Below are 21,418 nucleotides of genomic sequence, written 5' to 3' on the forward strand. Positions count from 1 at the left end.
GATGGTGTTCCACTCAGGTCCCAGAAGGCTGAAACAACTTGGTCAATATGCTTTTGTGTTCAGAATAGACACATTGCAGAGAGAGTCATTCTCAACTGAAGGCATCAGCTGTGGGGATTGACTCAGTGTAGTTACATCCTTTCAGCACAAAAAATGCCAAGAATATTTGAGATCGATCTTGATTTACTTCGGATTTTTCTTAGGATGGTGTTCCCGGCAGGGAACACGGCAGATGAATGCTTCTCTCTTGGCATGTTCTTCAGCAGATTGGCTGCAGATTGTGAACTTGGCAATTATAAGCATAAGGGGAGAAACAGGGGTTGCAGGTGTTTGTATCAGTGGCTGCAAAGTGCAAAGCAGCTTTTCAAACTGGAGATGACTTGGAGACAAGGAAAGCTGAGAAGGTTGCAATAATGTACAACAGAAAATGAACAAGGTAATAGATAAAGATTGAAATACCAATATGACCCCCACCCTGTCTTTGTCATCAAACAATTCATAGGAACAACATGTCAATATCCAGGAGCTTGCAATGTCTATTCTATGAAACCAGGGTTAAAAAACATCAAGATGCAAGCACTGACCTAGAACTCCAAAGTATTTTATCCAATACTAAAAATAAGCAATTATTTCCCTTCTTTAGTTCCCATTCCAGCAAGTATCTCAGAGTGCTTTATCATTATTAAAAACATTTGAGGTCTGTCAAGGCAAAGATATTTATTTCTACATATGAAGGCAAGAAATTACACAGCACTACTGGATTTTTTATAATTAAAATGTGTAACAGAGCAGACTTTCTAATCAGGCAAGTATTGATACTCCTAAATTTACATGATAGGAATTTAAATGCAAAACATGAAAGGCAGAACCAGCACAACTCAATAACGTATTCTAATTACTACACTAATTACTACACTCAACTTATAGCAATGCATTATTCCAGATTAATATAAATGGAGCTGTACCAACTCCATTACCTCTTTCCACCTCACACTTCCCATTGTAATCCTTTGCAGCCAGGTATTTTCAACTCTTCAAAGTCTTTAATTAGGGTGTGGGAAAGAGTCAAGCAACAGGAGGCAAAAACCAAGGGAAGACTGAAATAGAAGCAGCCACATGGCCATTATGGAGGGTCAGGATGGCTCATAACCCAGAGGAGGTAACACATCCTCTGGCCAAAATTGTGACTGGCAGCTCAGTCTTCAATTATACCATCATTTCTCACAGGCTTTTTCTCAGGCAAAGCTCTTTTCTGTAACATTTTAGATTTGAGAGGTTGATTTAGCAACCTAAATAAGCATCCAAAAATACTTTGGAGAAAGATTTAGGGGACATTTCTGTATTTGATTTTCTATATCTTAAGTAGGAAGAAAACCCAAGCAGTAGCACAGAAGGTTAATAACCCTCTATCACACACTCCTCAATCTCCAGCACTGTGGCAGGGGCAGCAGCCCTTTGAAGTATTACACTAATTGCATTAGGCTGCTGACAGAGAACATCTGTTTTATTAAAGTGGCAAAGTGACAATTAGCCATGCAGAAAGTGCAGGGGCCAGAAGTCTGATGCCTTTCTTCCCTGTCCAGGGAAGCTTTTTCTTCTCACTTCCAAGGAAGGCTGCATGATGGAGACTTACACTGCAATAGTGCTAATATGAAGGGAACAGGGGGATTTAGAGTTATACACTGTGTGTGGCAAGAAATTCCCTTCACAACTGAATTTAAAGCTGGGACTGTGCCCTGACAGGCCCTGTTAATCTGGCCTCTCTCAACATCTGCCTCTCTGCTTGTTCTTTGTTGCATTTTTACCAGTTCCCTGAGGGAGGGAGGGACACATGTAACCAATGCCCCTCTACACTTATCCGAGTCTCCTATGGAAGAAAGCACTTGGACAATGCTGCTTATCACAGCTTTGCCATCCAGCGCCTGCCTCCAGGAAATAACTTCCAGCACCTATGGCAACTGTGCTAGTGTGACTTTCAAGAAAGAAGGCAAACACACTCAGCAGCTTTCAGCATTTGACAATTACTTATGGATCAAAGGGCAAGTTGGGTGGCAGTGACTGCATATTAATTTGTTATACTGCATCTAGGGATTAGCAGTTGTTACTGGCAAAGACAAGGCAGGCCTTTAGACACAAGTTTCACAACTGATTGCACATGAAATAACTACAGTACCTAGACACATCCCCAAAATTAAGCAAGAAAATGTATGAAAAAAAATTACCTAATTTTTATTTATTGATCCAATTATGATATTATTGCTTGTGCAATACATTTGCAATGTCCGGAAAGGTCCTTTTCCCCAAAAAATATTCCGTAAGTGTTGTGATAAAAGGGATTGAGAAATACCACCTGAGGTCAAAACTGTTATTCCTCCTGTAGATATTATGCTGCAAGAAATTTTATTCCTTGCACTAGTATTTCTGAGAGAGACCTCTGAGTTTCTCACATAAACCAGGAAAGCCATTTCTACCACAGAAAACAATCTGTATCCTCCTAAAGATCCATCACTTTTACATATGGTCCCTTCTCAGCTTCTCTGCACCCTCTGGTTATGTGGGACAGCTGGAGTGGGGATGTCAAACACACATGGGACAGTACAGGGTCACAGTCCTGGACCTGGGGACAGAGGATAAAAGAAGCACCCTCAGAGGCTGCAGAACTCTTGTACAATTGTCAAGAAAGACGTTGAGGTGCTGGAGCATGTCCAGAGAAGGGAAATGGAGCTGGTGAGGTGTCTGTAGCATAAGTCTGATGAGGAACAGTTGAGGGAGCTGGGATTATTCAGCCTGAAGAAAAGGAGGGACAGGAGAGACCTCACTCTCTACAACTCCCTGAAAGGACATTGTAGCCAGGTGGGGATTGGCCTCTTCTCCCAAGTATCAAGTGCAGGACAGGAACAAATGGCCTCAAGTTGTGCCAGGGATGATTTAAATTGGACATTAGGAAAAATTTCTGCACTCAAAAGGTTGCCAAGCCCTGGCACAGGCTGCCCAGGGAAGTGGTGGAGTCATCATGCCTGGAGGTATTTAAAGGATGTGTAGATTTGGCACTTGTCACATGGTTTACTGGTGGACTTGGCAGTGCTGGGATAATGGTTGGACTCAATGGTCTAAGAGGTCTTTTCAAACCTAAACAAATCTATAATTCTATAATTAGGGGAAAGCAGGGAGACATTTTGTGCTGCTCAGATGCAGGAATTACAGGGCTTTCTTTAATCAGAGGATGGCATTGTTCAAGGAGAATCACTTTGGTCAGCTCTGTGTAAAGCATCCTGTCAAACACATCACAAAGATAAAAGGCAATTTTAGTCTTGACTCCCCTACTGTAGAAGCCCAACCTGGATAAAGACCAACAACAAGGTAAAATTGATGGAGAATAGCCATAATTATTTTGTTCAATAGTTCTTGGTTTGTTTTGGTTTTGCTTTTTTGGGGGAAGGGGTGGGGGGTGGGATATTTGGTGTTGGTATGGATTTGTTTGTTTGTTTGTTTGTTTGTTTTAATTATCTCAAAGTTTTCTCTTTTCTCTTGGCAGTACCTAACAGAAAGGAAAGGAGAGAGGCAGGGCAAATGAAATAAATATTCTGCTTCTGAGCCTCAAGGATGTGATTCTTACATTTCAAATTGTATAATTACTTTGTTTTTCCAATGTCTGGGCCTGGTCAAATGCCACTATCTCACCTAGAGAAAATGGAAGTTAGTGCAAGGCACACACTAATTCGTTTGGGAGCTTGCCTGGTGTACTGCATTCCCTCACGTAGGAGAGACTGTGAGTACAGAGAAAATCATGAAATTTTTATCTTGAGCAGAGTGCAGAAGAGCATGGTCATGGTGAAAAATATCCACGTAATCAAGAAACCGTGCAGACACCGTTCCACCAAAAGGTCCAAGGAATCTATTAAGGACATTGTATTGTAGCATTTGGATTTCATCCTCAACCAGTCCCATGCTGTCGGCAAACGAAGGTGCGATGAACTGCAGCGTCCCCTGCTAATACAGGTGTGTCTAAGGGCAGCTGCTGACGGCCTCTGCTGCCCTCTGCCTGGTGCCTCGGAGCAGCTGAAATTTCAACACGGGATCATTTTGTGCTGTGGAGTTCCTGCTTGATCCATGCTGAATTAGCCAGCACACTTCCTGACAGCTCTTGGTGTTCTGCTTAAGGACAGACAGCTTCCCCAAGCTGCAGCATCAGACCCAGCACACGTGTCAGGACTAGATCCCTACACAGCGGGCTCCCACAGAGCTGTGCCCAGTTCTGCCAGGGCAGGCCAATGTCACAATAGCGTCAGAGGGTGGCAAGCCTGGAATCCCATGGACCTCTGCCTGCAGGTCCCATCATGGCCTGCATTTCTCTGGGATTTAGGTTGCTGTCCATGAGTGCTGAAGCTACTGATACCCTCAATATTAGGGATGGGTGGTGGCATTTGTCCCTTCCCAAAACTATCCACGAGTAGGCTAAGGGAAGCTGCCTGTCTTACCTGAGAAACCAGAGTCACCCATAGCTTGTAGCTGTCAGTCCAACCTGAATTTACAAGGCAGAGCCGATGCTCGTGTGACTGCACCACAGAAATAAGCACTTTTATAGTGCTCAAAATAAGTTACTTCAAAAAGAATATCATATAAAACACTCCAATTGTTTTTTTTTTTTTCATTTTCTCTGTAATGGTCCTTAAAATGCAGCTTTGTAGAATACCATCATATCATCAGCTGACCACAGAATATATTCATATTATTAGCTCATCTCTAGTCTCATTTGCTGTATCTCATAAACTGTTCAGAGAAAGGGCTGCAATTTTGTTATTGTTATTCCTTTAACATTAGAATGTCACACTGCAGGACAGCAAATAAATAGTTCCTGGAGTGTTTGGCTAAAAAAACCACAGGCTGTGATTTCTTTGAAGATATTAGGAAGAGTTCATAAGCTTTTCACTAAGCAAAAGATATCCCAAACTCAGCTGAAATATTACTTCAAATTAGTACAGTTCATTGGGATTTTTTAGTCCAATGATTTCAATGGATTAATACAGTTTTAAATAACCCGTCTCAGAAATTCCTAACAAAAAGTTCCTGATTTTACCACTGAGTCTCTTACTCAAGAATATCCAAAGTAAATATTTTAGCTCAGGACAGCAAACTTGAGTTTGAATTCTAGAGCTTTTAGAGGCACTTTGAGTCACTGCAAAACTAAAATGTATCCTGCTGCAGCTTACTGCTCTGTGGAAACCATAATGATCAAGAAACAAAATCCCAGGGAAACATCCCAGAGAAAACTGTGACTCCAGGAAGAAAGGAAGGAGGGAATAAGAAGAGATGCTGGAATAGGGTCTCTCTCACCTCTTCAGCTATGTGACATTAAAACTACTAAGGAGAAGTATCCATATTATGGCACCTTCACACTTTCACAAAGGTGATAAATCCAAATAAAATGGTCCTGCATCAAAGTGTCTTTGACTTTAGACAAGTTTGGGAATACCTCTTTCTTACCTTGCTGCAGACATCAGTTTGGATCTGGTGGCATCAAGAAATTAGGCCTAACCCAGGTCTGGTGCTTTTACTATCAAAGTCCTCGATTAAGTATTGAATAGTACCAGATGCAGGACAGAATCCTATTCAGTGTATCTTTCCAGTTTGACATGGTACTGTTCATACACATTTCCTGACGTATCCATGAAGTTTTATCAAGCTTCAGACACGCCACATTTCCACAGAGTTCGTGAGATAGTGTCAAAGCCACATTAAAGAGCAGTAAATTACATTAACAGCTTCCCTTCTGAAAACAGACCTCTAGCAATGTCATCAAACAGAACTAAGTAACTTTGACATTATTTGGAGAGCACTGGCTCTGTTTTCCTCCCAGTGCTTACAATTTGATTATTTGCAAGATATTCTGAGAAGTGCAATCAGGCTGACTGATTTATAACACTGCAACTTCTCTTACCTTCTGAAGACAAGGAAATGTTTGACCTTTTCCCATCCTCCACAGGTTTTCATAGATAATTGCTAATAGCTCTGAGATTGATACTGTTCCCCTAAGTGCCCTGGGATGAATCAGCTCAGCCAATTTGAAAACATCACATTTATCTAGCTATTTTCTAACTTCTCCTTCCTAACCTAGACAGAAGTCTTGCTTGAACACCAGTGATGTTGAATGCATTGGCCATTTTCATTGACAATAAAAGCCAAAAAGGCCATTAAGTTTCCCATCCACCACAGAGCCTTCCTGATATACTGCAGTTTTGAGAAAACACCAGTTTCCTTTTTCTTCATTACACTACTTGAAATACAGAATTTTTTTCTTTTCTACTTATATTTGCTTGCATATAAACTTTCAGTGAAAAGGATGTCAGATGAGCATCACAGATTCATAAGGCTCTGAGCCTCTCCAGGAGCTACATGAACCCAAAATCTTCAGATTTTCCTCTCTACATTTTCTGTATTTTCCTTTATAGCCAGACTTCCCTCTATATGCTTGAGCAGGTGCAAACACCACTACAAAAATGGAGCCTGAGGAAGATATGAGAAACAACATAGAAGCAAATGAAGAATGTAAGAGAGAGGAATGAAGGATATGTGTGTGAGGGGGTGTCTCCAAGACACCCCTTAAAGCTCAGCAGCCTCATTGGAGGTGACACCACACAGCCAAAGCTGAGAGGGTTGGCACACATACTTCGTGTGTGGGAGCTGGGCTTCTCTCAAATCTACTCTCAGCTTCATTGGCCTTCTGTGGCCACATCAGCCAGGTTTTAAAAAGGCTTTTAAAAGCTCAGAAAGACCAGGCTTTATTAGAAGATGAGCTCAAGTGACTCACTTTTAAAATAGGTCAGGCAGAAACAGAAATGCAAAGGCTCTGAAAAGCACAGCTCTCCCATCTTAGTGCTGTTAGCTTCCCTCTGACATCCTGCTGCTGCCATGGCTCATGTGCTGGGCTCTCATCCCCTGGACACTTCTGCACAATGGAATAGAAACCAACAACGAGCTGCTCCTGTCACAGGCACCAATAACATGCCCAAATACGACGTGCAGTTTCCCTCTGAAGCGCCCTGTGTGTCTCCTCTTGCACACCTGCCCAAGTGGTGTTTATGCCCTTGTTCTGGGCTGTGCCATTCCTATGGGTTCAGGGAACTCAACCTGCTCTGGGTGTGTACAGGCTGTCCTGGCCATGATTCCATCCCAGGCTCATTTATGAGCTTCCCTTTTGGAAGGATATCTGGGGAAGCACATGGCCATCAGGAGCAACAGCATCACAAAGAAGTGATGTTAATGCTTGTAGGGCTACTGATGTTTCCAGCTTCATTTCTAAGCAACAATGACAGCTCCAACATCCCCAAATCACAGTGGTTTCGGCTTTGCCTTATCTTCCCATGCACACATGCAAATCCACACAGACTTTGACATCAGTTTTTACCAGGGCACAGTTTTCTGTCACACAAAATGTCAGGATGTGATCTTCCATATTTCACTAGTGCTATCCTGCCATTTAATTTAATAACAGATAAATATCAAGTGGTTACTATTTTGATGCCGTGTTCCATCAGCTATTGAATTAGAAATAATGAGACAGGTCTAAATTTGTGATTCATGGTGAACTGCTGGAACTAATCTCAATCACACAGTGGATGACATCAAGTGATAACTGATTTAACAGATGATCTTCTGTTCAGCTGTCCTGTCCTCTCTCATAGGAACAGGAACATTAATAAAGGACAAGTTCACTTACACTTTACACGACTTTTCCAGTCAATATAAATACTTAACATAGGAACCAATTTTTAAATTTTCTACTAATTATAGATTCTTTAATTGCATTTGATTAGTATTTGTGTATATGGCAAGCCTTTGTGGCTTCAGGAAGCTGATCTGCCGAGGTGCTTCAAAAGTATCTTTGGCATTTTCCATGAACATTTTTCAATTTACCATCATCTCTAACCAAAGCAGGTTCCTCACCCAAAGTGCCCCTTGGAAAGTCCTTGCACCTGGTGTAGCAGCCTCCCAGTGCTGATCCTAACAGGAGTCAGGCATGGGAGTAAACTGTTACCCTATTAGAAAAGACTTTCCAAAAACTGACATGTCAGACTTTTAAAATGGTAAAAGTATGTGCCCTAAAAGAAATCTTCTCTCTGTACATTCACTCTTCACCAGGTTTCAGCCTGCACATTTCCACTACTTGACTCAGTAATTATCTGCCAGGTTTAAAGATGCCTTACACGTATTCGGCTGCATCAAATCTAGAAATTCTCAGTGAGCTGTAAGTCATCTATAAATAAAACCAGTTGTTAATTTTTCCTTCATATCTTTTATTAGCGACCATCAACCGAAAGTTGACTGAAATGTTGCTGTTGATGATAGTGACATCAAGAGGCACAACTTTCCAGGTATATTTTCCCAACTTTCTTTTGGAAACATGATAATTAATGAATTCATTATCAGAGATAATGAATGAATTTTTGAAGTCTGGCAGTCAATTTTGTCATTTTCTCAGTAGTGTCACAGATTTATACCTGCCAGGCCAGACAGCAACTGCAAGATGCCTTTAGGGCTGAGAATGATGGTGTCCTACAGATCAAAAGAACTTTTACCACAAAAAAGATCACCTTCATGAGCAGGTAACAGAGTCTAAATGAAATTATCTGTTGAAGTCAAAAGTTGGCTTTTGGACTAGAAATTCAAATCCAAGACAAAAAGCACTATATTGTCTCAAGATATACATTCAAAAAAATAAGAAAGATGTCTCATAGATGGTCTGTGACACACTGCACATGTCCAGCCTAGCGTGGAATGGCACAAACCCTGTAGGGGTGGGGCTGCAGTGTGCCCCCCAGAACGGGCTCAGTGCTGATCTTGCTCACCCCCTCGGGGAGCCGGAAGGTGAACGCCCGCAGCAGGCTGGCAAAGAAAATGAAGAGCTCGGTCCTTGCTAAGTGCTCCCCCAAACACACCCGGTGCCCTGCAGAGGGAAGAGGGGAAGGACAGTGAGTAAATAACCCTGACCCAGCAGCAACTGTATTCATCCTCACACAGTGCAAAGGTATTTTTGCCAAGTCCAGAATTTCTGTAGGACTAAATGCAACCAATGACGCAAAGCTTCATGTAATTCTTCTTTCAAAGAATTTTATCTGCAGCTATAGATAACCATGTACCCCTTCTGCTCCCTCCAATTACCTCAAAGGCCTCATCTTCATTTGGCTGACAACTTTAGAGGAATTCATGTAAATGAAGAATAAGGGCCTGCTTTTCATGGGGGATGTCATGTTCTAGTGTTGAATGCAGAAAGAATCAAGAGGGCTGCCTGAAAGTGCTTTCCATATATATGTCTGGTATGAAATGAGTGCCCGAAATCAATAGCCACAATCATTAGCAGAGAATTTCCTTCCAAAAATAGGGCAAGTTAGATGTATATGTTTGTCAGGACACCTCCTATTTTCCATGTTATTATTTGTTCAGTAGAATATATGTTACTGAAAGTAATCATGTTGATTTAAGCACTGTTTTCCACAGAAAGATTTAGAATAGACAACCAATAATAGACAGGTTTTTAATAGGTTTTTAATAGACATCTTCATTCTACAGTCCCAAGCCAAACTGTTGATGTTTGTGCTGTAGCTCACTTACCTATTGAGAATGGTAAGAATGCTTCTTGGGCCACGAAGTTTCCATCCTTATCCAAGAAGTGACCAGGGTTGAACTGGCGAGGTGTTTCCCACTGCTCTGGGTCATACAAAGATGAAGCAATATTTGGAAGAACTATGGTGCCCTGAAAGGAAAAAATCATTCATTCTGTTCCTTGTTCACATTCAGACCGTGACCTGAAGGCATCAAGCCCCCCTTCTGTTGGAGAATACCCTGGCACAAAGAGATTTTAATCCACACCTTGCTCTACTGATGCAGAAAAGGTCTGTAGCAACTGGAAAACTGTCTTACCTTTTTGAGGGGAAAGCCAAGCAAGGTTGTGTTCCTCACACACACCCTGGGCATGCCAACTGAGATGATGTTGCTGAAGCGCTGGATCTCATGAACCACAGCATTTGTGTAGGGCAGTTCTCTCCGATCCTCATAGCAGATTAACTTGGAGGGACCCAGAACAGCATCCAGCTCCTTCTGCACTTTCTCTGTGGAAAATATTCACTGTTTCAGGCAGAAAAACATATCAAGTATTTTCAATAATTTCATTTTTGAAGACATTTCACATTTAGAACTATGAGAACAACACCATAATTAATATAGAAATGTAAGTATCTTTTTATAAAGAAAATTAAAGTAGCAGGATGTTCCAACACCTGAAACATGAGAATTCTGCTTCTGGGTCAGAAGTTATTTGATCGTAGATTAAGAAAAGACATTTGTTGCTCAAATATTTAAAACTAAGTGTTACCTTACTACCACAAATCCAAGAGATAACAGTTTGGGTTTTCTTTTGCCTAGGTGCCTCACACACCTACAGCCAGTTAGAACATTAGGCTCACAGCTCTTTGAAAGCCAGGTGAGTCTGAGCCTTAAAAGTCTAATTCCTGTTAAAAGGAAATGGTTCTTACATAGGGTGTCTGTTAAGTGAAGCCATGCCAAGTAGAACAAGGTCCAAATACCATTTAAAAAAATGGATCTACTGCTTGGTATCTGCTTTTTAATCAAGAACAGCATGTTTTAAATTACTTATTGCACAGGAGCTTTGGGAGCATTAACAAAAATAAAACCTTTGATTTATAAACTTCAAGAGAGGCAGTACACACCTAATAAAAATACCTTCAATTTTTAGTAAATGATCCTGTGTTTTTCCAGGCCTTTTGAAGCAACAGTAAGATGCAGGAAAGTTCCTTCTGCATTGATCAGTCTGTGCCCATTCACATCAAGCCTGCCCCATGACTGCCAGCAGTCCTTCATTAAACTAACATCAGAGATTTAAGCACCTTACAGAATTTAAAATGTATATTCAGAAATATTTTTAAGTAAACTTCTTTCTATGAAGAAGTATCTTGCAGAAGCACATGACTACTTGAGAATCCAAGTAGTTTGAAGTAATCAGTCACTGCATTATATAAACACACATTTCTGTTCCCAATTCAGTGATGAGGCAAAAGGCCAAACTTCTCCTTATGGTACAGAGTGGAACATTGTCACTGGATGTCAACACAGGCAAAGTATGAATGGGTTCAAAAAGAAGCCACCAATTAATTAAATGAGGACAGATATAGTGGAGTCAGCTCCTTCTGAGAGCCTTGATGTAATGTATTACTCAAGAAGCCCAGGAAGGATTACTCTGCACATACTCTGCTTTCCCAAATATGTGCAAGGCATCATATTTAGTATAAAATTGTACAGGTGAGTCAGTGCTTTCATAACCTTAATTAGAGTAAGTGATAACAAAATATGTGATGACGTGAGATTAAGCAGAATTTCTTGTCTGACAGCTACAAGTTCAGTGATTTTTTCTTCTTTTCATCTTTTTCCTCCATTTAAAATCCTGTTCTCCTCTGGGTATTTGCACGTATTCTGCAACCTAACTGTGAGATTTCTGTTATCCATCATTAAACATTCTTCTTCTTTTGATTTTTATTCAGTGCTCTATGAAAGGGATTGGTGGTTATTTAAAAACTAGACTTAAAACCAAACCTTTTAAATACACATAAATGTAACAGAAGAGCCACCTCTTTCCTCTCCTGACTGGAACAATTTCTGTGACAAGAAACTCAAATACATCACAGACTTAATTTAATCCCTGGATCTACTGATGCTGCCTAGGGCAGACCTACAAGTACAAAAGGTCCTTGTGCCACTAGGCATGTATCAGTATCTAGGAATAATCTGTGATCCATGAAAATGTTATGACTTGGTTTTGCTATTGCATGACAGATATTTGTGATGTGTTTATCTATTCACCTTGGATGTCTGGATTTGCCACCATATAGAGCAGGCCCCAGTTCAAAGTAGTGCTTGATGTCTCTGATCCGCCCAAGAACAGGTCATTTATAGAATAAACCATGTTGTCTTCATTGTATGTTGACTTGGGTTCATCTTTGGACTGCAAAATGATATGAAAAGTTAGAGGCTTATACATGAAAGTTAGAAAAAACCAGAATAGGATTAATTGTGATTTTATAACTGGTTCCAAGCTGCAGTGTCTTCTCCTTATAGGACAATACAGAAAGACTGCTAAAGAATGTTAGACACCACAGATGACTATCAACACAAAAACTAACATTTCACAAACAGACAAGCCGTGTTTATTCCACTCTTAATCATGAAGCTAAATCACGTGTTAAATCACAGCTGAAAAAAAAAAAAAAAAAGGATTACTGGCTTAATGTGCAAATAGTGGTTAATTTAGAATGTTTCATAAGTAAATCTTCCTCTAAAGATGTGTGCCAATGTGCCATTCTTCATGTCTCAAGTCCTAGTCCACAACTCAGTTGTTCTACCAAGCAATACAATGACCAGGCAGTGAACACTGGGCCGTGTAAAGTTCTTAACCTGTGGCATTCAGGTTTCTTCTACATAGCAAGGGCACAATGAATCACATGCAGCTGTCTGGGGTTTTACAGTTTTCAATTAGGAGTGTGAGGATGTGTGTGTATACACTGAAATTATAAAAGAACACGGTTATGTTTTGGGGGAATTCATTGTGTATATTTAGGGAGGCTATGCTCTGGGTGTTGAACCTTTCTCTTGCCAGTGGAGCAATTGAAAAGGAGGGATGTTTCTCCCTGCTGTGATATCATCTAATCTTTTTTTTATTGCCCCTGTTCATCTATTACAGACAGTTCAATTTTTTTGATAAACAAACTTGGATGATTTCCACCCAGCAGAGTCCCAGAAGAGCTCACTGAAACAATTTCTGGTATACTGATGTTCAAGACTCATAAATCCTAGAACAGCAATGAAAAGCTTTAGAAGCAGTCAAATGCTTTGGAAGGCCAGGTGTGTTACTGTGCTGGTTTCAAAAAAAATTTAAAACAAGAGGATCCAAGAAGCTAGAAGCCATTTAGGCTGACATCCACACCAGACATAAGATTATAGCAGCTGGTGTGGGAATTGATCAATAAAGAATTATCAAGGAGAGGTAGGTGAGTGCCTGCAGCCCAACAGGTTGTGGCCGCCTCTGTTGCTGCTACCAGCACATGACAGTGGTGAAGGGGACACTGGCTGTGCCTGCAGGACAGCACTGCCACCAGGAGCAACCATCAGTGCCCCCTTCCCAAGGACCTTTGTCTCTCTGGGCCACCCTTGCCTTGCCACCCCCAAGTCACACCAGTCTCGTCTTGCCACTTCCTCCCCTTTCTCCTTTTTTTTTCCTGTCACCAAGCAGAACGGGAGGAAGAAAATACCCTGCTGCAGTGCAGGAGAGGAGAAAGGAAAAGTGATCAAGTGGAGGTAGGAGTCACAAAGGGGAAGAGCAGCTGCTAGTCCACGGATCAGGGCTGTGATCCAATTGCCAAGAGATTTGTACAAAGTGATCTTGGTATGGTCTAGAAAAGGGAGAGATCTTGTGCACGGCTCCTACAGCCCTTCAAAGTCCTATGGATTCCCACCTACCTCTACTATGCCTGCCTGACCAAAATGCCTTTAGCTGTCCCAGTTCCTTTGTCTGCTTGAAACTCCACTGACCCTGGCACTTTCCTCTTCTCCAGCCTTGTCAGAAACACTGCTGACTCCTAGGTTATTTCTCCATAAAATGTTCTCAAAATCCAAATGTCATCTTGCAAGTTCTCTTGGCAAACTTTTATCAGCCAAATATCATATCCAGAACATGCCACTCTGTCTTCCAAAGGCCTTCTCAGTTCTGTTGTTGTTCATTTAGTAATTCAGTATTCTTTCCTGGAGACCTTCAATCATTTTGCAACTTGTGCCAACTAAAAAAAAAATGCAGTGTATTAACCTGCCCTTTAATGAAAGGATTGCAAGGTGCTGTGACATATCAATGATCAGAAAGCATTAAGGAAGGGCCTGGTCATTGGATTCACATTGCAATGTCTAAAAAGGTAAGAGACTGTGATGGTTTCAAGTGGTTGGGTTGATTCAATGGTCCATGTTTACCTTTTCCCCCATGACTGTGTGATTGGGCAGAACAAACTTACTTTTTCAATGTGATCCATGTAGAAGTCAATGAAATCCTGAGGTTCCTCTGGTATCCCGTGCTCTGTGTGCATTCGGATCTCTCTCCGTGTAAAGTTGCTCAGGACATCATAACAAGCCAACGCCTTCTTATGAGGCCCAGGGAGATGGCTCATCAGCCAGGGAAAGATTTCATAGAGCTGTGGGAGTGACACACAAGAGGTACTGCAAAGTCTCTATCATAAGAAAATGCACTAGGAAGGCCTGCTACAAAGAGAGGTAATATTCATGTTAGCTTGGAATTAGGACCCCATTAATAAAATACCCTGACAAAGACTGCACTTAGGCTTTCAAGCTGCGAAAAGTAAACGATACAATTTCTAGTTTTGATGGTAAGATTCAGAGTTCTACAGGCTTTCAGCTCGATCACAAGCCAAATTAGAATTACTTTAACTAGAATGAACGCTATTCATCTATACAGTTATTCATGTCTTCAATTGCTATGAACTGCATTCAGGCATTTTAAAAGTGAACTCCTGCCCTCCAGTGGAGAATACCGGGAGGGGAGAAGCAAAAAATTGGAAATTCTTCACCAGCATGCTGAGAAACCCAAAGCAAGGGCTGGCTCCCAGTGGCTGCTTTACAGGCTGGGTAACCCCCAAAATACTCTCTACCAATCGAGCTCTCAAGATTCCTCCATGAAATTTCAAATATCTGAGACCCAGGAAAGCTAAGGAACAGCTACCTGACAATTTTGGGTACTCCCCTCTAGAAAGAAAGAAAGGGTTAACTGACACAACCAGATTATTTTTTTCCATCTGTCTTACCATTTGGGAAAATCTGGCATGAGAAATAGTTGATTTCTACCTTTTCTGATAGCTAGAAAGTTAATTCTGGTTTCCAGCCTACATTTATGCCTGGGTAATTTGTATATTCTTGTATCCGCAAGATATAATGTTCTCGTAATAGTTCTTTTCTGCTCAAAATATAATTCCATTGTTTATGTATCAGCAAAATTGTTATCCTTTCTCAGCCTTCATTTTGCTGAGCTCTTCTTGTACTCTCTTAATCACACCACAGAAAGAACATTCACTGGAGTGTGGTTGAATTAGATAGACTATACTTGTGTCTTCTTGGGAAATCAGTTCTTATTGTCAGACATCCAATTATCAATTAATGATTGCCTTACCACAAAAAAAAAAGTTCTAGTCCAGCCCTTGGTAAATTCACATAGAACTTCATTTCCCTTTTGGCTAGTTCCATCTCTGGTAATTTTTTACCTGCAAAATGTGTTCAGAACCCTTAGATACAACTGTGGTCTGACTAATCACACAAAATTGCCCAGTTTACAGGCATTCCTACTCCCAAATGTCCACTCTCTCCAGCTACTCTGGCACTCCAACTGTAACTGGAATTTAGCTGTCAGTGTTCAAGTCAGGAACTGAGTCCATCCACCTTCCTGGGTACCAGTTGTGCTAAAACTCCTCATCCATTCTGTAGAGGCCCAATCACAGTGTGCCCCTGTTCAGTGCCTGACAGCATGAGATCCAGGTAAGAAATGGGGATGCAGCAATATCCACTTTTTTGCATATTACTAAGTACTCTTTGCATTTGGGAGGTGGGCAGATAGTGGCCATCCCTCTGGAATGGTTTGAATCCCTGTTCTTATTTCCCAACAGTATCTTATTCACTGGACTAAATCAAATCAGAGCCAGGATAGGAAACAGAGAAAAAAAGGAGGTATGTTCTCTGTCCTAAAAGCAGGTCTCACCTGCCACCACTACACCCAACTTACAGGACCACAGCTAAATTAACCAGAAGGGAACCCAACCATAACTCAGTGAGAAGAATGCTCCATGGGATGTGGGGAGAAATCTGTATTCCAGGGATTGCTTATGTATTCTATATTAAAGAGCTACTCATAAGATGTATGGGACAACTTCAGCAGTGGAACCAGAACCAGAACTCCCAGGAAATTTTTAATTACATCTGTGCAAAGCAGGCCTCTAGTGTCAGATGGATCCTTGGCTCCCAGATAGCTTGATTGCCAAGCTTGCAGTTATATTTGCTATCTTAGCATTTCCTGCCTTCTGCTGCCTGTGCCTGGAGCTGCTCCTCACTCAGGGTGAAGGAGTGGAATTTCTCTGGGGAGTCTTCAAGTCTGTCTTACAGAAGAAATGGAGATAAGTAGCCCCAGGCAAAAAACTTTGGTATTTGACTCATTCCTCTCTCTGTTGACTGTGTATAGAACAGTGTTTAAACCTGGCACGTGAATGACACTTTCAGAACTGATATTTAATATTTAGGTATCATGATATCCAGTGCAGGAACCTGTGGTGCACACGGGTTGAGAAACCAAGTAACAATCATGACCCAGGAGAAGTCCATGAACCTGTGTCTTACTGCAAAGATTTAGGGGCAAACTACCACAGTACTCAAACACAGGACAATGAGCACAAATGCCCGAGGCTGGCATGTGGAGCTTCACTATCCCTCTTTGAGGGAGTGCACTGCCCAGTAAAACTGCACAGGGCATCACTCACCCATTCTAAAACTTTTACCTGACAGACAGCTCTTCAATCTGCATTTCTCACTCTCTGTCTTATTCAGAAAAGTACAACAGATCATTCACTTACATGATGAATAAAGCTGCCCCCAAATTTGAAGAGATATTCTGTAGCTTTAATCAGCTCATGAAAGGTCTCATCCTCTCTGGAGAAACGATGTCCAAACACGACAGCACAAATTACATTTGAGACAGAATGGACCAGGGGGAAAGAAGGATCCACAGGTTTCCCTGCAACCACAGTAATAAATGCCACTGTTAATGTCTCCTGTTTTAGTGAGATCAGAGAATGTTCTAGGTTACCCACAGAACTTTCAAGAAAGCATTGCATTTCACAGAGAAGCAGCAATATTCTTTCAAAATTGTAGTGTCAAACTGATTCCTCACAACCACGTTGCAATCCCATAAGCCCAGGAATGTGTGGCACCCTAAAGAAATTCCAGATGTGTAAAATATTGCATCATATGATAGAGTAAATTTAGAGGTAAGGGAAAATATTCTGTGCAAATTTGCTTTCTGGCAAAATCAAAATATGTCTCAGACATGGGAATGACTCAGAACACTATGGACAAAGGGAACCTGAGGGTAGAAGAGCAAGAAGAGAGGCAGCTTTATTCAGCAAGGACACAGAGGCATCCAAGGCTACTGTGTTTTGTCTGACCTTGCTAGAGACGTACAACCTCCAATAAGATAAAATGTTGTAAACTCCTTTCAACCGATTGTGTCTACAATATAATAACTAATTTTAAAGCAGCTATTTGAAACCTAATCCCAAGAAAACTGTTTTGTGACTCTGGAATATATGACCATAAATCTCTATTTGTGTATGCATTGATGCAACTGCCCAACAGCCAAGGCACAATTCTGGTTAGCAACTTACTGTTCTGGTTTTTTTTCCCTGCACACATGGTCACATCTCAATTTCTCCTAGCTCTTAAACCACAGGATTGGGCTCAATCTAATTATTTTTAGTTGATACAATGCTAGCCACAGCATGTCCTGATTTATTGTGCCTTTGCATTGGGAAATCCAACTCACATGATCCCAACTGGGTTGATCATGGCAGAATCTTGTAATGAAGACAAGATTCTAGTCAGTGCTTTACAGAGTGTGTGCAAATGGCATTACAAGGCTTAATTCATCAGCACTGATTTTCCCTCTTTATGCGCCAGCACCAAATATGCCCTTGAGGCAAAGGACAACATCATCCTGGGCTGCATTAGGAAATGAATTGCTGGCAGGCCAAGAGATGTGATCTTTCCCCTCTTGTTAGCACTGAGACCCAGCTGAAGTGCTGATTCCAGTTCTGGAGACCCCAGTATGAGAGACATCAGCATATTAGAACAAGTCGAGCAAAGGGCCACAAGGACAATTAAGGAATTGAAGTATCTGACATGAGAGAGGCTGAGAGAGATGGACTATTTAGTCTGGAGAAGGGAAGGCTTAGGGAGATATCTAAATATGTATGAATACCTGGTGGAGGGGTATAAAGAACATAGAACCAGATTTTCTCAGTGGTATCAGAAGAGGCAACAGGAAAAAATGTAAATACATTAAACTCTGTATAAACACAAGAAACATTTTTACTAGAGGCCTCCCTGAACAGTGGAACTGGTTACCCAGAGAGGTATTGAAGTCTCCATTGCTGCAGATATTTAAAACTCAGCCCTAAGAAACCTGCTCAGATTAACCGTTCTTTGAGTAGGCGTTAGACTAGACCATCTTCAGAGATCTATTTCCACTTAGGGTGTTCTGTAATGTAGATAATATATAAGCTCCAGTTTTTCTTCTCAATTTTAGTAGTTTTGTTAATAATTTTGAGCAAGAATAGTCTCCTTGAAAACACAAGAGGGACTGGGGGCTTTGCATTTTCAGTCCATTCCACATAGATGTTGTAAGACCCTGCGTACTCTCTTGTGCCCTAAGTTTCAGGACAGGACAGAGAAGTTCATGCACTAAAGACATCAGACTAATGGCAGAAATGTATTGATATTTATTGCAGAGGTACCTTTCATTTTTGCAAAGAAGTCTACCAGGTAGTGGGCTTCCTCTTGAACTCGATGCTCCAGACCTCTTTTCCCCAGACCAAGGTTGCGCAAAGTCCTCAGAGCAAACCTTCTCTGCTGTTTCCAGGTGTGACCAGTTGCCAACATAATTCCTGCATCCATTAAAGGAAGAGCTCTTTATCATCCTAATATTAATCGCAGACAAAGACTACATTAAAGGATTTACTAAGCCACAGAACATAATTACACTCTTGCACTGCCTGTGAACACAAAGGCACCAAGGAAGAGCTGTGATCTGTAATTGTGTTGGCAGGGCTGAAATGGGCAAACTCAGCTGGGTAATAAGATGACTTGCAAGATTAAGTTTGATCCCAGACAATCAGATATCTCAGGATATCTCAGCTGCTTCTCTAGATGCTCTTTGCAGTGCTTGTCTCACACTCTGTGCTATACCTGAATCAGGGTAAGGATTGTTCATGAAGGGAAAAGGAGAAAGAGTCCACAGTCACTGTCCATGGTCAGGGAGAAAAGTTCCTGTCTGCAGGGCAGGAAAGTTCAGTATTTAGGCTTTGTGATAAGCTTTGGGAATTTCTAGTGTGGTTGGTGGTATGAAACCTACAGCAAGATTGCAACAGAAGCACATTGAGTGTCTAGGTGCAACTGTGCCAGCAGGAAGACATTCACAAAAGGAGGGGAATGGGAAGAAGATCCCACTGTCAAGCTCACTCTTTGGTGGAAAATGTCATAGTGGGAGGCAGCTTGTCCAGGACAAAGATTTGGGTTGTTTCCTGCTATTCCTCCATTTCTCTGTGGCACAACTTACCACTGCCTCATCTCGTCACCTCTGAATCTGTCCCAGTGAATATTCCACAGAAGGTATTAGGAATCCTTTTCCTCTTGCTAGTATTTTCCTCCTGCTACTCTCCAAAAGCTATTTCACCTCTCTGTACCTTGCAGTTCACCTGGCAGTCATTCCTCACAGACAAACCCTGCCTCTGTGCTACCTCTGAAAGTGGTCACAAGCCACAAAAGAGCTGCAATTTCTCAAGATGACATTTCTGTGCACTATTTATGTCAGGAAATTCTCACCCTTTCCTTTGGCCATTGCTCTGAAAAAAGGAGACACCAGCCTCCCAGAAACATCTTCAGGGTGCGTGGTCATGCCATCCTTCACTGCTTGAAATCCATTCAGTACAACCACTGGGGCCCATCCAAACCATAAGGTGAATATGTTGCCATGAGTTTTTGCCAGCTAGAGATGGGAGAGAAGCCAGGAAAGCACAGATGAAATCCCACACACTGCAAGCAGAGGATGAACCTGTTTTTGCACTGATTACCAGACCAGCCCTAAGGTGGAGTGGTGTTCTCCATCTTTCCCACCAGACTACAATTATCACTGAGAAAGCAGGAATGTCTTTTCCAGCATTCACTGTTGGAAACACCTGTATATTCCCACTTTTCAGAGCCACAGGCCTATGTCAAGAAACATTCTGTACCTTTTATTAATGTATATGAGCCAAGGCTTAGTTCACAATGATTCATGGATAAAGGGTATTTTCTATTTATTAACCTATTTCAAGAGAGTTTCTGTCATTGGTACAAGTAAAGTAGCACAAAAGAACACAGAGCTGTGAGAGGAGTAACTAGCTTGTAGAGACTGGACCAGTTACTGTCTGGTTTTCCTCCCATCTGTTTTTGATCCTGTCCATATAAACAAGCTCATACACACAGAGTGCAGGGAAGTATCTATTTACTGCTCAAGCTAGAGAGTGGCAGAAAAGAGTTATAAATCCATGCTGTGAAAGTAATTTTTTTAATTGTATTTTTTTCCCTAACTCCAAATCTGATATATCATCCCTAAAGGTATTTAATCCTAAATTATATCAATTTCCACATGAAGTCATCAAATTTAGTGGCAAGGGGCGATAGAAGGATATCAAGTTTCACATTAATTTCAGTGAAAATCAGTGTTAAAAGGGGATAGGTTTAAACACCAGAATGATCTTCACACATTCAGAAATTCCAATACCAGGTTTCTTAGCTTGGCAAACTACTTTACACTGTAATATCCTTTTCTTATTTTGCCAACCAAACCAGCAGTTCTGAACCAAACCAAGTGTGATATTACAGTGGTCAGTTAACAGTTACAGCAGTTTTAGGAGAGGATGTTTTCACATAGCAAACAACATGAGAAAGGAGAAATCACAAAGACTTTTAGACAATTAGGAGTATCTGAAAATAAGTACCTTCATGAGGAGATCGCGATTAAACTGAAAGTTCAGCTGTATCAGCGTCCCAAGGACTGGGAGAGGGACTGGTCCAGGAGGAAACTGTCTCCGCACTCGTTGCAACTTTAAAAACTGCGTAATTAGAAGAAATGCGGCCACTGCTACAAGAGCTTGACTTATGGTCAACATTTTAGTGTCTGCCTTTACCAGCTTGCCTTTATTCAAAACTGTCTGCTGAAGCTCTTAAGGCTGGTTGCTAAACCAGTTTTTCTTAAGAGCTTGAATTCATGTAATAACTATTCCCACCTCTAACCCTCCCTTCTTTAATATCAACCACTCCCTTTTGGTTCCACTTACTACATTCTCATGCTTCAGCACATTAATAGATGCACACCCTTCTTCTGCTTCTCATCCAGATTGTACTTATCCAATATGGATCACAGGATTTGTAGGAATGGTGTCTTAAAAGACTAGGGCCAAGGTTTTCCAGGCAATGTAAATACACATAAATTCTCCATCTAGTTTTTCTGAGACAATTTTGAATGGTATGTGTTCCTACAAATACTCCAGGAATG

At 41.3% G+C, this 21,418-nt stretch overlaps 1 protein-coding gene across 1 annotated transcript; it reads right to left on the minus strand.

Annotated features, from left to right (window-relative positions):
• Positions 1-8,765: 8,765 nt before the first annotated feature.
• LOC138114634 (cytochrome P450 2J4-like) lies at positions 8,766-21,032 on the minus strand. Its single transcript, XM_069024312.1, has 9 exons — positions 20,862-21,032; positions 19,705-19,867; positions 18,618-18,767; positions 16,680-16,840; positions 14,067-14,243; positions 11,872-12,013; positions 9,919-10,106; positions 9,610-9,751; positions 8,766-8,944 (listed from the first exon to the last, which is right to left on the minus strand). The coding sequence occupies exons 1-9, from the start codon at positions 21,030-21,032 to the stop codon at positions 8,766-8,768; spliced, it is 1,473 nt and encodes a 490-aa protein (XP_068880413.1).
• Between the last annotated feature and the right edge of the window lie 386 nt (positions 21,033-21,418).

The sequence above is a fragment of the Aphelocoma coerulescens genome, chromosome 9, assembly GCF_041296385.1.
Source record: "Aphelocoma coerulescens isolate FSJ_1873_10779 chromosome 9, UR_Acoe_1.0, whole genome shotgun sequence".
NCBI lineage: Eukaryota > Metazoa > Chordata > Aves > Passeriformes > Corvidae > Aphelocoma > Aphelocoma coerulescens.